This window comes from Equus przewalskii, chromosome 23, assembly GCF_037783145.1.
Source record: "Equus przewalskii isolate Varuska chromosome 23, EquPr2, whole genome shotgun sequence".
NCBI classification, from domain to species: domain Eukaryota; kingdom Metazoa; phylum Chordata; class Mammalia; order Perissodactyla; family Equidae; genus Equus; species Equus przewalskii.
In genome coordinates this window covers 8,438,924-8,454,423 of record NC_091853.1, presented here as the reverse complement: position 1 = coordinate 8,454,423, position 15,500 = coordinate 8,438,924, and the positions used below count along the sequence as shown (strand labels likewise).

The 15,500-nt window shown below is 35.9% G+C and overlaps 1 protein-coding gene across 2 annotated transcripts in view; it reads right to left on the bottom strand.

Moving 5' to 3' along the window:
• KLHL20 (kelch like family member 20) overlaps positions 1 to 15,500 on the bottom strand; it is a 56,206-nt gene that overhangs the window by 17,074 nt on the left and 23,632 nt on the right. For both annotated transcript variants that reach the window (XM_008511144.2, XM_008511151.2), the window contains 5 exons: positions 15,325 to 15,483; positions 14,465 to 14,559; positions 11,983 to 12,098; positions 6,639 to 6,822; positions 4,542 to 4,685 (listed from right to left, as the gene is read on the bottom strand). In XM_008511144.2, the coding sequence (XP_008509366.1) occupies positions 4,542 to 4,685; positions 6,639 to 6,822; positions 11,983 to 12,098; positions 14,465 to 14,559; positions 15,325 to 15,483 (698 nt within the window). The remainder of the gene's footprint in view (positions 1 to 4,541; positions 4,686 to 6,638; positions 6,823 to 11,982; positions 12,099 to 14,464; positions 14,560 to 15,324; positions 15,484 to 15,500) is intronic.

Here is a 15,500-nt window from a genome sequence, read left to right as displayed (position 1 = left end):
ACAATAATTACTTAGAAGGGGAAGAGGAAAAGGATGTAATTGGCTTAGTCTAAGTAAATAAGAGGCTGTCAGCAAATGGACTATCTCATCTATGAAATTTTTTATACAAACCTCATGGTAACCACTAAACAAACAATCAGAACAGAGACACAAATGATAAATAAAAAGAAAATTGAGAAAACCATCAAAGAGAACTACCAAACTGAACTAGTAGTCCAAAATACACAGGATGAGAAACAATGGAAATTCAGAAGAAGCAGAAAATGAGTGATAAAATGGCAGAATTAAGCCTTCATATATCAATAATCACTCTAAATGTACATGGATTGAATTCTCCTATCAAAACACACAGAGAGGTGGGATAGATTAAAAAACAAGACCCAACAATATGCTGCCTCCAGAAAACTAATCTCATCTCTAAAGACAAACACAGGTTCAGAGCAAAGGAATGGAGGATGATACTCCAAGCTAATGGCAAACAAAATAAAGCAGGTGTTGCCAAACTTATATCAGACAAAGTAGACTTCAAGATAAAACAGGTAATGAGAGAGAAAGAGGGGCAGTATATAATGATAAAAGGGACATTCCACCAAGAAGACATAACACTTATAAACATAAATGCACCCAACACAGGACCACCAAAGTACATAAAATACTATTAACAAACCTAAAAGGAGATATTAACAACAACCAATAAAAGTAGGGGACCTTAACACCCCACTTACACCAATGGAGAGATCATCCAGACAGAAAGTCAACAATGAAATATTGGATTTAAATGAAGAACTAGGCCAGATGAACTTGCATCTTTTCCAATCATAATGCTATGGAACTAGAAATCAACTACAAGAAAAAAGCTGGGAAACTGACAAACATGGAGACTAAACAACATGCTACTGAACTAAGGGATCATTGAAAAAATTAAAGGAGAAATAAAAAAAAATCTGGAGATAAATGAAAATGAAAACAGACCTTACCAACTCATATGGAATGCAGCAAAAGTGGTCCTAAGAGGGAAATTCATAGCAATACAGGTTCACCTTAACAAATAAGAAAAATCTCAAATAAGCAATCTAAAACTACACCTCACAGAACTAGGAAAAGAAGAACAAAGCCTAAAATCAGCAGAAGGAGGGAAACAGTAAAAATTAGAGCAGAAATAAATGAAATTGAAACAAACAAACAAACAAAAAAACAGTAGAAAGTACAATGAAACAAAGAGCTGGTTCTTTGAGAAGATAAACAAAATTGACAAACCCTTAGCCAGACTCAGTAAGAAAAAAAAGAGAGAAGGCACAAATAAATAAAATTAGAAATGAAAAAAGAGGAGAAATTACAATGGATACCACAGAAATACAGAGAATTATAAGAGAATACTACAAAAGCTATATGCCAACAAATTAGACAATCTAGAAGAAATGGATAAATTCTTAGACTCATACACCTCTCAAAACTGAATTGAGAAGAAATGGAGAATCTGAATAGACCAATCACAAGTAAAGAGATTGAAACAGTAATCAAAAACCCTCCCAAAAATAAAAGTCCAGGACCTGATGGCTTCCCTGGAGACTTCTACTAAACATTTAAAGAAGATTTAATACCTATCCTTCTCAAACTATTCCAAATAGTTGAAGAAGATGGAACACTTCCTAACACATTTTATGAGGCCAACATCACCCTGATCCCAAAACTAGACAAGGACAAAACAAAGAAGGAAAATTACAGGCCAATATCTCTGAGGAACAGAGATGCAAAAATCCTCCACAAAATATTGGCAAACTGAATACAGCAATACATTAAAAAGATCATACACCGTGATCAAGTGGGATTTATACCAGGGTTGCAGGGATGGTTCAACATCCACAAATCAATCAATGTGATACACCACATTAAGAAAATGAGGAATAAAAACCACGTGATCATCTCAATAGATGCAGAGAAAGCATTTGACAAGATTCAACATCTATTTATGCTAAAAACTCTCAATAAAATGCGTATAGAAGGAAAGTATCTCAATATAATAAAGGCCATATATAACAAATCCACAGCCAATATCATACTCAACAGGGAAAAACTGAAAGCCACCCCTCTGAGAACAAGAATAAGACAAGGGTGCCCATTCTCACCACTCTTATTCAAGACAGCAGTCAAGGTTTTGGTCAGAGCAATTAGGCAAGAAAAAGAACTAAAAGGAATCCAAATAGGCAATGAAGAAGTGAAACTTGCTGTTTGCAGATGATATAATTGTATATAGAAAACCCTACAGAATCCATTGGAAAATCATTAGAAATAATCTGCCAACTACAGAAAACTTGCAGGGTACAAAATCAACTTACAAAAATCAGTTGCATTTCTATACTCTAATAATGAACTAACAGAGAGAGAACTCAAGAATACAATCCCATTTACAATTGCAACAAAAAAGAATAAAATATCTAGGAATAAATTTAACCAAGGAGGTGAAAGACCCATAAAATGAAAACTATAAGACATTACTGAAAGAAATTGATGATGACATAAAGAAATGGAAAGATATTCCATGCACATGGTTTGGAAGAATAAATACAGTTAAAATGTCTATACCACCTAAAGCAATCTACAGATTCAATGCAATCCAATTGGAATCCCAATAACATTCTTCACGGAAAGAGAACAAAGAATCCTAAAATTCACATGGGGCAACAAAAGATCCCAGAATAGCTAAAGCAATCTGGAGAAAAAAGAACAAAGCTGGAGGCATCACAATCCCTGACTTCAAAATATCCTAGAAAGCTATAATAATCAAAATAGCATGGTACTGGTACAAAAACACACATGCAGATTGATGGAACAAAATTGAAAGCCCAGAAATAAAACTACACATCTATGGATAGCTGATCTTCAACAAAGGAGCTAAGAACATACAACGGAGAAAGGAAAGTGTCTTTAATAAATTGTGTTGGGAGAACTGGCCAGCCACATGCAAAAGAATGAAAGTAGACCATTATCTTTCACTATAAACAAAAAACACCTCTATATGGATCAAAGACTTGAAGATTTGACCTGAAACCATAAAACTCCTAGAAGAAAATATAAGCAATAATTCTCTCTGACATCGGTCTTAGAAGCACCTTTTCAAATAGTCAGACATGGGAAACAAAAGAAAAAAAAACAAGCAGGACTTCATCAGGCTAAAGAGCTTCTGCAATGCAAAGGAAACCAGGAACAACAAAAAAAGACAACCCCCAATTGGGAGAAAATATTTGCAAATCATATATCTGACAAGGGGTTAATCTCCAAAATATGTAAAGAACTCACACAACGCAACAAGAAAAAAACAACCCAATCAAAAAATGGGCAGAGGACATGATCAGACATTTTTCCAAAGAAGATATACAGATGGCCAACAGGTACATGAAAAGATGTTCAACATCACTAATCATCAGGGAAATGCAAATCAAAACTACACTAAGATATCTATCACCTTACACTCATTAGAATGGCTACAATCACCAAGACAAAAATAACAAATGTTAGAGAGGGTGTGGAGAAAAGGGAACCCTCATATACTGCTGGTGGGACTGCAAACTGGTGCAGCCACTATGGAAAATAATATGGAGATTTCTCAAGAAATTAAAAATAGAAATACCATACGACCCAGCTATCCCATTACTGGGTATTTATACAAAGGACTTGAAATGAACAACTCAGAGACCTATGTACCCCTATGTTCATTGCAGCATTATTCACTATAGCTAAGAATGGAAGCAACCCAAGTGCCCATCGACTGATGATTGGATAAAGAAGATGTGATGTATATATATAATGGAATACTACTCAGCCATAAAAAAGACAAAATCATCCCATTTGCAACAACATGGATGGACCTTGAGGGTATTATGTTAAGCGAAATAAGCCAGACAGAGAAAGACAAACACCATATGACTTCACTCATATGTTTAAGATAAACAAACACACGGACAAAGAGAACAGTTTAGTGGTTACCAGAGGGGAAGGGGGTTTGAGGGTGAGCACAAGGGGTGAAGGGGCACATTTACATGGTGACTGACAAAATAATAATGTACAACTGAAATCTCACAATGTTATAAACTATTATGACCTCGATAAAAAAATTAAAAAGTAAAGAATTAATGAGAATCCATATACAAAATACTGTGGGGTCTTTATGTGTTAGATAAAGTATTATTACTTTAGTCATTTTTCTGGAGGAAGTCTGGGCAAACTCATGCATTAAGTATACTCCAAGTATGGAAAAAAATCAGAATAGATTTCAGAAGTAGTATGCTTGATATCACGCATAGAATATAATTTAAAATACGATTCCAACACTTCAATGTTAGGCTCAATCAGTGTAACACATAGTTTAAAAAATCAGGTTATATCTTTCATCTTCCTAGACTTTAAGATCAACTGAAAACTTTTTCCTTAAAGCCCATGGGAAATCCACTGAATACTGGATTCCCTATTGTCCTAAATTCTTTCTTTTAAGGAGCCCTCTATATTCTTTAAAAAAAAAATTGAAAATAACTCAAAAAAATCACCTCTCAACAATGTTGAGGCAAGACACGCCATCCTGGCCACCCACAGCATAGAGAAAGCCTCCAAGCACTGCCACACCAACGCTTGTCCTGCAGGTGCTTGTAGGAGCCACATCACTGCTCCACTGGTTTGTTTTGGGGTCATACCTGCAGAGAACACATCAAGAGCAGAGTTTATATTACACCAAGAAAGTGTGGCTATGTTTACATATTCAATGATATATAATATGATATAAATTCTTTTCACTAAATATGGACTGATTAATAACTAAAGCATGTGAGAGTCTAATTTATGTTTTTATTTTTTGAAATTAATTTTACTTAAAAAAGTTATATATAAATACATATTCTTTAAAAAATTTTTTCAGAATATTAAAGCTAAAGTTCCCTTTGAGTTCCACCCAATTTCTGGTCTCTTCCCATTTTGATTTAGTGTATATCCTTCAAGACTGTTCAGTAAAATATTTTTAAGTAGGCATATATCTACGCACATATATATTTCCTTATATGTAAGCACGTTTTCCTTACATAAATAATAATACACAGTAGGCACTGTTTTTTCACTATTTCTGAGATCTATTTATGCTAATAGATACAGCTCTAGATTTTTCCTTTGAACCATTTCATTATATTGTGTGTACCATATTTTATTTAATTGTATTCCTACTGATGTATCCTTATGTTGTTTCTGATATTTTGCCATCAAAAACAGTGATTAGCCTTGTATGTTTCGCCTTGTGCAAATGGATAAATAGAATCATGAGGCACAGAGTATATTTTTATAACTTTAAAAAATACTATCACATTGCTCTTTTTATAGCTATACAAATTTTATTTGTTTTCAATTTCATTAATTTTTTCTTTTCTTTCTTTTTTCTTTTTTTAAGGAAGATTAGCCCTGAGCTAACTACTGCCAGTCCTCCTCTCTTTGCTGAGGAAGACTGGCCCTGAGCTAACATCCATGCCCATCTTCCTCTACTTTATATGTGGGATGCCTACCACAGCATGGCTTGCCAAGTGGTGCCATGTCCGCACCCGGGCTCCGAACCAGCCAACCCCAGGCCGCCGAGAAGCAGAACATGCGCACTTAACCGCTGCACCACCGGGCCGGCCCCTTTTCTTTTCTTTCTATTTAATTGATTTCTCCCTTTTCTTGAGTTTTGTTGCTCTTTTTATAACTACTTGATTTAAAGGCATGATTTATTTTTCCATCTTTCTTATTTTCAAATGAGTGCATGTAAGTTATAATGCACATAAATTTGCCTCTGAAAACTACCTTAGTTGCATTCCACACATTTTGATATAGATGGGCTTAACTGTTATTAAGTGGTAAATATTTAATCATTTTCACTCATTTCTTTAACTCATCAATTTATTTTTAAGTGTGTGTGTGTTTTCTTTTAACTTCTATGGAGCTGATTGCCCTGCTTTTTTTGTTTGTTTTTTTCAGCTACACAATCTATACCTCGAGATCTTGATACGCTGCAGGGTTTCATAGATATGTTAAGGAAATACCAAGAATCACTATAAATCGACACAGCTGAATGTAAAAGGGTATGTGAGAGCAAGAAGCTATAAGTTATTTCTACTATTGTAGGTTTCCAGTGTGCCAAGCACTGTGATAAAAACGGAAAAAGACATTTCAACAAACAATTATAGACAACATGATATGTATAAGTATGTTGAAAACACTTATGAAAGAGCAGAGGAATGAGTAATTAATTTGTCTGTATTGTGTCAGAGAAGGCTTTATATAAGAAGTAAGATTTGAGTCTTGAAGAGATATTCCAGGGAAGAACAGCATGCATACACACAGGCAAAGAAGCATGAAAGAGGATGGTGTGTCCAAGGAACTGCAAGTGAGGTGGCGGGTCTGCAGCAGCATGTTTGGGGAATAGTGGTGTGCCAGGGGAGAGAGACTGGAAAAATGGGTGAAGGTCAGATCATAAAGGACTTGTATGTTATGCTAAGTGGTCTAGGCTGCCAACTAGTGCCACAGACGCAAAACTAAAGCAGCAAGTCACATCTATTTCCTAATTAACATCTGAAATAAAAATTATATGAATAGTAGAGAAAAAATTTCAAATTGACCTTACTTACCTTTCAACACTATTGAGATAAGAGGATCCATCATGGCCTCCTACTGCATATAACAGGTCATCAAGAACGCTGACCCCAACGCCACATCGCCTTTTGCTCATTGACGCTACCATTCGCCATTCATTGGTCTGTGGATCATATCGTTCAACACTGGAAATGGCATCTCCACTGCACCAACCACCAACTGGGGAAGTAATGGAAATGGTCAGGAGAATACCTTTCCTGAAGCATAGAATATATCACTCACTGCTGACCTTTAAACTGCGACCTAATGTCTGGACTTACCAGATATCTCTAGAAGCAGGTCAGAACATAAGTTATGACTTTTACTTATTCCATTGGGATTGCTATAATCTTTAACTTTCTAAATAAGTTAGTCTTACGTCCATTTTACAGAAGAGGGCAAGGACACCAATTCAAATCAGGTTGGGAGGTAGAGTGGCATTTAATAAATAGAACACTGCATTTAGTTAGAAAACTAGGACTTGACTGTGGCCTCTACTAAGCTATGTGATCTTGGGGAAATCTTGGAAACTATCTTATTTGTAAAATAAGAAATAAAAATTTAAAGGTGAAATAATCTATATATGAAACTGCTTTCTAAAGTATAAAACCTACATTAATGTAATGTGTTATCGAAAGCCAAAAGAAGAACTATAACTCAGAAGCCTGTCTTTATTTTTTTAAAAATTCTCTTAGGGGAGAGGGATTTTGGCTCATCTACTCATGGTCTCTTAATAGGTCCTTTTGTGACTAAAAATAATACAAAAATTCTTATGATTTATACTGCAAAATATTTTGCTTTCTGTTTAATCTGCAGTCTGTACTAAATTCTACATTATCCAAAGTGACATTTAAGATCAGAAAATATCTTGAAGAAATTACACTTTTCATAAGTAAGTAATACTCAGAATAATAGGTTCAAACTCAGTTCCATAAAGCTTCTCTGAGTGCTCCCTGAAAAAAAGCGTAGTTACAAAGGATATATTTAATTTTTTATTCTTTCAAATCATCTCTATTTCAATCTAAAATAAGAGCTAGATACTGCAGCTTAAAAAGTGAAGTCCATGGATACCTTAACCTTAAAACATATGAAAACTGATGTTTTCTAGGGGGTGTCATTAACTTCCTGAGCCAGACTAGAATGGTAGTAATGTTGCTAACCTTCTTCGAAGTATATTTGAAAATTCACTTCTTTATTTCAAATCTCAATGTGCTGTATACATTTTGTTTTATTATGGTTTCATTTAAATCAGGATATTCACCTAATACTAAATCACACTAAGTTTTCTGTATATTAATTTGATTAAATTTGAATTCTGTTTTAGGCTATATGCTAGGATTTTCAAGATCAGAGAAAACATCATAAATTCCAAAGTAAAATTTGGCTGCAAATGTGAGAGTTATAAGCATTTAAGACAAATCAAATAGCCTAATCATTAAACCTCGGGCAGAATTTTACAATGGAAGCCATTACATTTTGCATTCCATTTTACAATGGAAGCTTTTTATTGGATTTCATGGCTCCAAGTCAAATTAATATCACTTCATAAACTGTGCTCTTTGATACTAAAGAAGAAGAAATAAGCCTTTAGGAGACCACACTTAAATCTTTCCTGTCACCTGGGGAAACAAGAACAGGAAAGGGTTGTTCAATTCCACTGCCTTATGGCGATTGTATGTGCATTATGATTTCCAAGGCAGCAGGGTGATGGCATAACTAGGATAGAACTAGTTATCATTATAAGCCAAGGACACTGTACCTAGCAAAATAAAGTGTACGCATTGTCCTTGCCATGGGAACTCTCAACTTAAGTTACGCAATGTACCTAATGAAAATTATTGCTGAAAAGGGGACATATAGTTTTACATATGTGAGACGTTCACTCTAAAAAGAATTACTTCAAAGAGAGATTTGGTCAAAAGTGTTACCTTAAAGAAAGAAACTTCCATAAAGTATCTGGAATAACAATTATTGAACTGTGAACACTAAAAAACCCCCAAACAAATCAGAAACACAAAATTGAGAAGCATCAAGAAGCCTAGGGCTGGCCCCGTGGCTGAGTGGTTAAGTTCGCGCGCTCCGCTGCAGGCGGCCCAGTGTTTCGGCGGTTCGAATCCTGGGCGCGGACATGGCACTGCTCATTGAACCACGCTGAGGCAGCGTCCCACATGGCACAACTAGAAGGACCCACAACTAAGAACATACAACTATGTACCAGGGGCTTTGGGGAGAAAAAGGAAAACAATAAAATCTTAAAAAAAAAAAAAAAAAGCCTAATGGAAAACAAGAGGATAAGCCAGAAGATATTAATAGGAGTAAAATGCTCCTGAGTAAGAAACTACTGAGATTATAGATTTGATCTTAGGCTTCCAGGGTTTATCTCCATAGAGTGATGAGGAAAGGAAGACTCAATTTTCCAAAGTTAAGTGAAAACTGGTAATTTGGCATTCCAAAGATAATGAAAACAAAATCGCAATAAAAACCAAAGCAAATTGAGGATTAAATTTTAAGTAGAGACAGATGGGTTAAGATCTAAACTAATGTCAGTGAACACTATCACTCGAGAATGGAGTTCAGATCTGGATAACATAAAAACACTAAGAAAGCAGGGAAAACCAATACTAGTTGTAAAGGAAAAGACTTAGCAGCTTTTCTCAACAAATGAAAACGGAAACCACAGGGGCTGGCCCTGTGGCATAGGGGTTAAGTTTGAGTGCTCTGCTTCAGTGGCCCAGGGTTTGTCAGTTTGGATCCCTGGCACAGACCTGCGCACTGCTTATCAAGCCATGCTATGGCAGGCATCCCATGTACAGAGTGGAGGAGGATGGGCACAGATGTTGGCCCAGGGCCAATCTTCCTCAGCAAAAAGACGAGAATTGACAGCAGATCTTAGCTCAGGGCTAGTCTTCCTCAAAAAAAAAAAAAAGAAAGAAAACCATAATAGTGTAAAAAAGGTGAGATGATTTAACTTTTCATTGTTATATTTTTGTGTTAATCAAAATTTCTATACTGATTATGTATTCACTTTTATAATCAGAAAAACAAAAAGTGTTATTTAAAAATAGGTTATATTTCACCTACAAAGTGACCTTAGTAATCCATTACTGCTACTGGCATGTGCTTTCCAATTTTCTTTTTCCATTAATCATGATGGGTCGATGCTAATTTCTCACTAGTGTTTCTCAGGATCAACATGCAATTAATCTTTGTTGATTGCCTACTCTGACAAGATTGCTATACAATCTGGAAACTACAAAGATAAATTAGAAATGGTCCCTGCCCTCAAGTGGTTAACAATATAGTAGAGGAATCAGATACCCAAACAGCAATATGGCACAACAAACTACTTTTATAAGTAAAAGACCCTTAAGAACATAATTTATCTAGTTTAACCAACAAAGCTAAACAAATGTTATAAAGACATCCCTGTGAATCTAACTAGATCTGACAATGAATTTATTCACCAAGCTATGGCAACTATAGACTGCTATGTGGGAGCGAGAATGCAGATAGAGTAGGTGTGAGCATGCAAGTGTCGTGTAAACCTATATGAGTGTGTAAATACATATCTGTGCCCGCATATATAGGAAAGAAAGTCATAGGAACAAGTAAGAATGATAATAGAAATGATAAATCCATTAATAACAATAAACAGAGACATTAAGACACTGGAAGTAAGAGAGATTTCAATGCATGATGAATTAGTAATTAAGTTTTAAATCTAAACACGAATGAAAGAATGCTTTCAAAAGAGAAGGAAAAAACCTTATGCAGATTAGAGAGGAAAAGAAAACCTGGTATCATCTTTCTTCTTGAAGAAATGTTGTAATCCTCTACATGAAGAAATTTAGATAAAAAAATTTTAAAAGAGAGAATTCAAAACATAAATTGTCAAATTTTCCTCCTAAAAATATACTCCCACATGCCAAGAGAAAATTAAATTGGAGAGAAAAAGAGAGGCAAGTGGTTAGGCTGATGGGAAAGGATACTATGCCTCAGCAATTGCATGAAATTCCCTGATGAAAAGGAATAGAACATTTCACAGATCAAGATAGGACAATAGAATATGAGAACAATTAAATCTAGGGAGCCATGGAATCCCTGAAATTTGGGAGCTTAAATATAAAGACTACAATATGTTCCAGTTAGCTTTATGAGTCAGGATTTGAAAAAACTTTGAAGAGAAAGAACTTGCTATAGACTGAACGTTTGTGTTCTGACAAAATTCATATGTTGAAATCTAAGGAGGTGGGGCCTTTGGGAGGTGCTTAGGTCATGAGGGCAGAGCCCTCATGGATGGGATTAGTGCTCTTATAAAAGAGACCTCAGAGAACTCCCTTGCCCCTTCCACCATGTGAGGACACAGTGAGAAGATGAGAAGATGGCCTTCTATGAAGAACCAGCAAGCCGGCCCTCAGCAGAATGCTGAATCTGCCAGCGCCTTGATCTTGGATTTTCCAGCCTCCAGAACCGTGAGAAATAAATTTCTGTTGTTTATAAGCCACCCAGTCTATGGTTTTCTGTTATAGCAGTCCAAAAGGACTAAGACAGAACTAGTGAGAAGTTTTACTAAACAGTAGGAAAGTTATTATTCAGGTGAACAAGGGAGCTGAATTCACATGGATGCAAGTGAAACATCTGAGATGGAAAGTTCTCAGAGATTTAGGGGCCAACAGCAGGACCCAAATGATACAGCAGGTTGTCTTGGGCTCAATTCAGCTCAGCAGAGCTAGGAAAGAGTGTAACTGTTTAATGTAAGACAATGTTTTTTGACAATTCCATGCAATTATGAGGAGATTTGCACACTGGTATATAAATTAATGCATATGACTCATTTTAGCAAAACATCCCCTGCACGACATTTTTAGATTTATATAAAAATAGAGCACTCTTTTAGAGAATTACCAGAGTTAGTTCATGAGTTACCAGTCAAGCTACATGACAAATTATTACGTGTCTCTTATGACAGTGGATATCACAACTGTCCAAAGGACTACTCAAATGACAACTTCCTTTTTTTGTTTTTTTAAAGATGGGCACCTGAGCTAACAACTGTTGCCAATCTTTTTTTCTTTTTTTTCTGCTTTTTCTCCCCAAATACCCCCAGTACACAGTTGTATATTTTAGTTGTGGGTTCTTCTAGTTGTGGTATGTGGGACACCGCCTCAACATGGCCTTATGAGCGATGCCATGTCTTTGCCCAGGATCCAAACTGGTGAAATCCTGGGCCGCCGAAGCAGAGCGCGTGAACTTAACCACTCGGCCGCGGGGCCGGCCCCAAATGACAACTTCTTAAGTGGGAAAATATTCAGTTTGGCCACAGTGCAGTAAGATCCAAACCTGCAAAGAGTACTTCTCCACATCGGATAGGTTTCCGTGGTCTTGTCCTAGGTCCTTGCATTAGTGGTCGTTCTTGAGGCAGCAGGAGATAGTTTTTAGCCTCATCTACCAAGTCTCTGTGGAGAAAATTCTGTGTTTATTCTAAATGTCTAAATAACATTATTAATCAAATGTGGTTTAGGAATATGTAAATTGGCAAACGGGAGCAAGCATAAATCAAAACAAATCATAAACGCTAGCCAATATTAAAAGGGCCACAAACATAAGAGCAATGATGCCGGTTACAGTGTGAGTTGTGAACTGATTGCTATTTCCATCATGACTTCATATCGTAGCACAAATTCAGCCTAAAACTCAACATGCTTGGGGCCAACAATAACTTAGGTAATCTAAAAATCACAACTCAATTACCAGCCTGCAGAATTGCTGCTTCCTAATGAATTTTATTAGATTCTGCAGGATACTGGCAAAGTGGCACATCAGCCATGGCACTAGATATTTGCTAGATTAATTAAAAGAATAAAAACTAGGTCAAAAATTGGATTGCTAAAAAGAAACACTGTACTGTCATTTATTATTAATTTACTATCTGGTACTGTATGAATGGTTTACTCTCAACAAGTCTACTGAGGACGAACACATTTTTTTTTTCTACCTATTAAGGTACTTACTGAGAAGAACTTAGTAATTACACTTGTTAAACACAATATCCTAAGACAAACTATTTACATATATACTTCTTTCACTTGAGAACTTTGAGTGATTCAGTGCCTGATTAGTGCAAATTCAATGTTATTCTTTTCTCTCTCGACTCTGAAAGTGTTTCCTAAACTACACTATATTTTCATTTCTGTAGTTATTTTATGTTACAAAGAGAGATCATTTATTCCTGCTAGACCAGTCCCAGGCATGACCCAATTATGCACTTGATTATATGGCTTTGCTAAGGCCCCTTCTGAGTTTATTTATCTTAAAAACAAAAACAAACCAAAACCAAAAAAAAAAAAAACAAAAAACAAACCCCAAGCTATTGACCAAGAGCTTTTTCTAGCTTCCCCAGCCTTAAAAACAAAGACTGTGATCTCCTAATAGCTGGTTTTTGGTTAACTTGTTCAGCAGTTCCTAGAAATAGTAAAGAGTAATACTTAGCAGCCAACACAAAATTAATACTAACGACGACGACAACCCTTACAGTTATGTGCTAGTCCCTGTTTTAAGGGCTTAATAAATATTAACTCATTTAATCCCCACCACAGCCCTATGGAATATGTCCTATTACTACTCCTACTTTCTAGATGAAGGAACTGTAGCAGAAAGAGGTTAAGGTAACTTGCCTAAGGTCATAAGCTAGTAAATGGTGATGTCAGGATAGTAGGAACGGGCTTCTTTTGAAAGTGCCTTTGTAAGTACCTTTACTTTCTGCATCAGAATCAGTACAATCTGCTTTATGTTTTATGGGGGAAGGGCACCTTTGTATTGTTTCTTCAGATCTCAGCATCCATAATTCATACGGTTTTCCTTCTGCTATATTTGGGGAACTTAATTATCATTTGTCCACTTTTTAAATTTAAAAGATAAACATCTAAAATCTCCTCTAACATCTCTTGTTAAAGGGACAGGCTCCAGATTATAGAAGAAATGCAAATGAGTCTCCATGGCTGACCTCTCTTATAGGGATTCCTGATTCTGGAACAAGTTTCTTTAGTCACTAAGGGAGACTCAAAGGTCAGTGTAGGTTAAGGAGTTCTGAGTACTGACTTGCTCTTTCATTTTTATGTATGGAACATGTGGGGAAAAATAATTTAAAAGATTATATCGTTTCAGATTTGAACTTAAATCTTAAAATGTGTCAAACTGGGAAAAGCAATTTATTAAATTTTGTATATATTACAAAGATAGCCCAATAAAACAGGTGTTTTGTGTGTTTGTTTGCTTTGTAAATGCATTTAGAGTTTCTTTCAATTAAAAACCATGATGAAACTGCTTCATTAAGATCCAGTGGAAACTGTTCCCCAGCTCCTTTAGGAGTGTGGCAGATCTTTAACTACGTCCACAATCTCAGAAAGTAAGGCTGGTCCTGTTCCCTGACTAGGCATATATGATGAAATGGAAAAGTGCTCCTGACACACTTTTTGACAGAATCAACAGAATTATTTAATTTATCTCAAGAAAAAATGTATTAGCCAAGAATGGCACCTTCAAATTCCAGCTTGCACCAAAATCTTAGAAATCTACCTCTTTATTGCCACTTCTACACCAATAAGCACCACACATAAAAACCTAATGGAATAGAATACAAGAAGTTCAGTCCTCTCTTCTTCCATCTCCTCCTCTTGACCCTAGCCCAGAAGAAAAACCTGTTAAATACTGCACTGGTTTTGGCACTAAGAAACACAATATTTATGAAGCAATACAAAAAAGGAAATTAGGAGAAAGCAGGAATGCCTAGTTGTTGATTTTCCCCACACAGGGCCATTCGTACCTGCATTCTTCATCACTTTTGATGAGGGGATCAGAGCCTACTGTGCCCACCAGGAACTTGGGACTAAGCAAAGGCAGACGAACATGCTGCAGCACCTAGGAGATAATCAACACTGTCAAGGGCACGAGCTCCCAACTGCAACATATTTAAGAGAATACATAACCCATGCTCCCCTATTGTGTTTCCAATTATTTTAGGATTAATTAATAAACGATAAAGTGGGAGGGAAGACATAAATACTAAAACTAAATTTATTCTAACCATCAATTCAGTAATTAGAATAATCAGAAAATTTAAAACACTAGTATCACTTTAGAATGTTACTTTAAGCTTTCAGGAATACATTATAAGCTTCTCTATAACTAGCTTAGACAATGGGACTCTGGTCCAGAATATTCTAGTCCAGAAGAATTAATAATCCAGAAGAATATTCTATTAAATTGCTAAAGACTATAGTCATAAAACAAGAACACTGAATGTTCTGTTTAGTGACCACTTATGCCGCATATCATCCCTTTACTCTCCAAAATGTGGTGGGATTTCCAAGTCATAGGGAAGGGAGGCATGATAATTGCCATCCTTGCTTTCTTTTGTTCATTTTGTACTAGTTAGGTTCTGACTTGTGCTATAGCCCAAACCTAGAGTTGATGCAAAATAAAAAGGAAGCAAAGGAGCAACAAGTGCATAATGATAAACACTTAAAATGCTTCTAAACACTTATTTCCTTGATTATTTGGAAAAAGATGGTCTTTCTTACAGTCTAATATAAGGGACAGTGATAACTGTTTCTTTTTGCAAGTCAAATACATATTATTCCATCCAGGACAAAGCAGTTACTTAGAGAAGCATTTCCATCATACCTGGGGCAATTGAGGCCTTCTTTCTTGAATGCTGTATTTGACCCAGGCCATCACTGCGTTGAACACCTGTTCTTCACTGCGAACGTTTAGTTCATCACTAGATATTATATCAATGAGTTGATTGGCTGGAAGCAACATGAACTCTTCACTTTCCATCACCTGTTCAAAATTAGGTG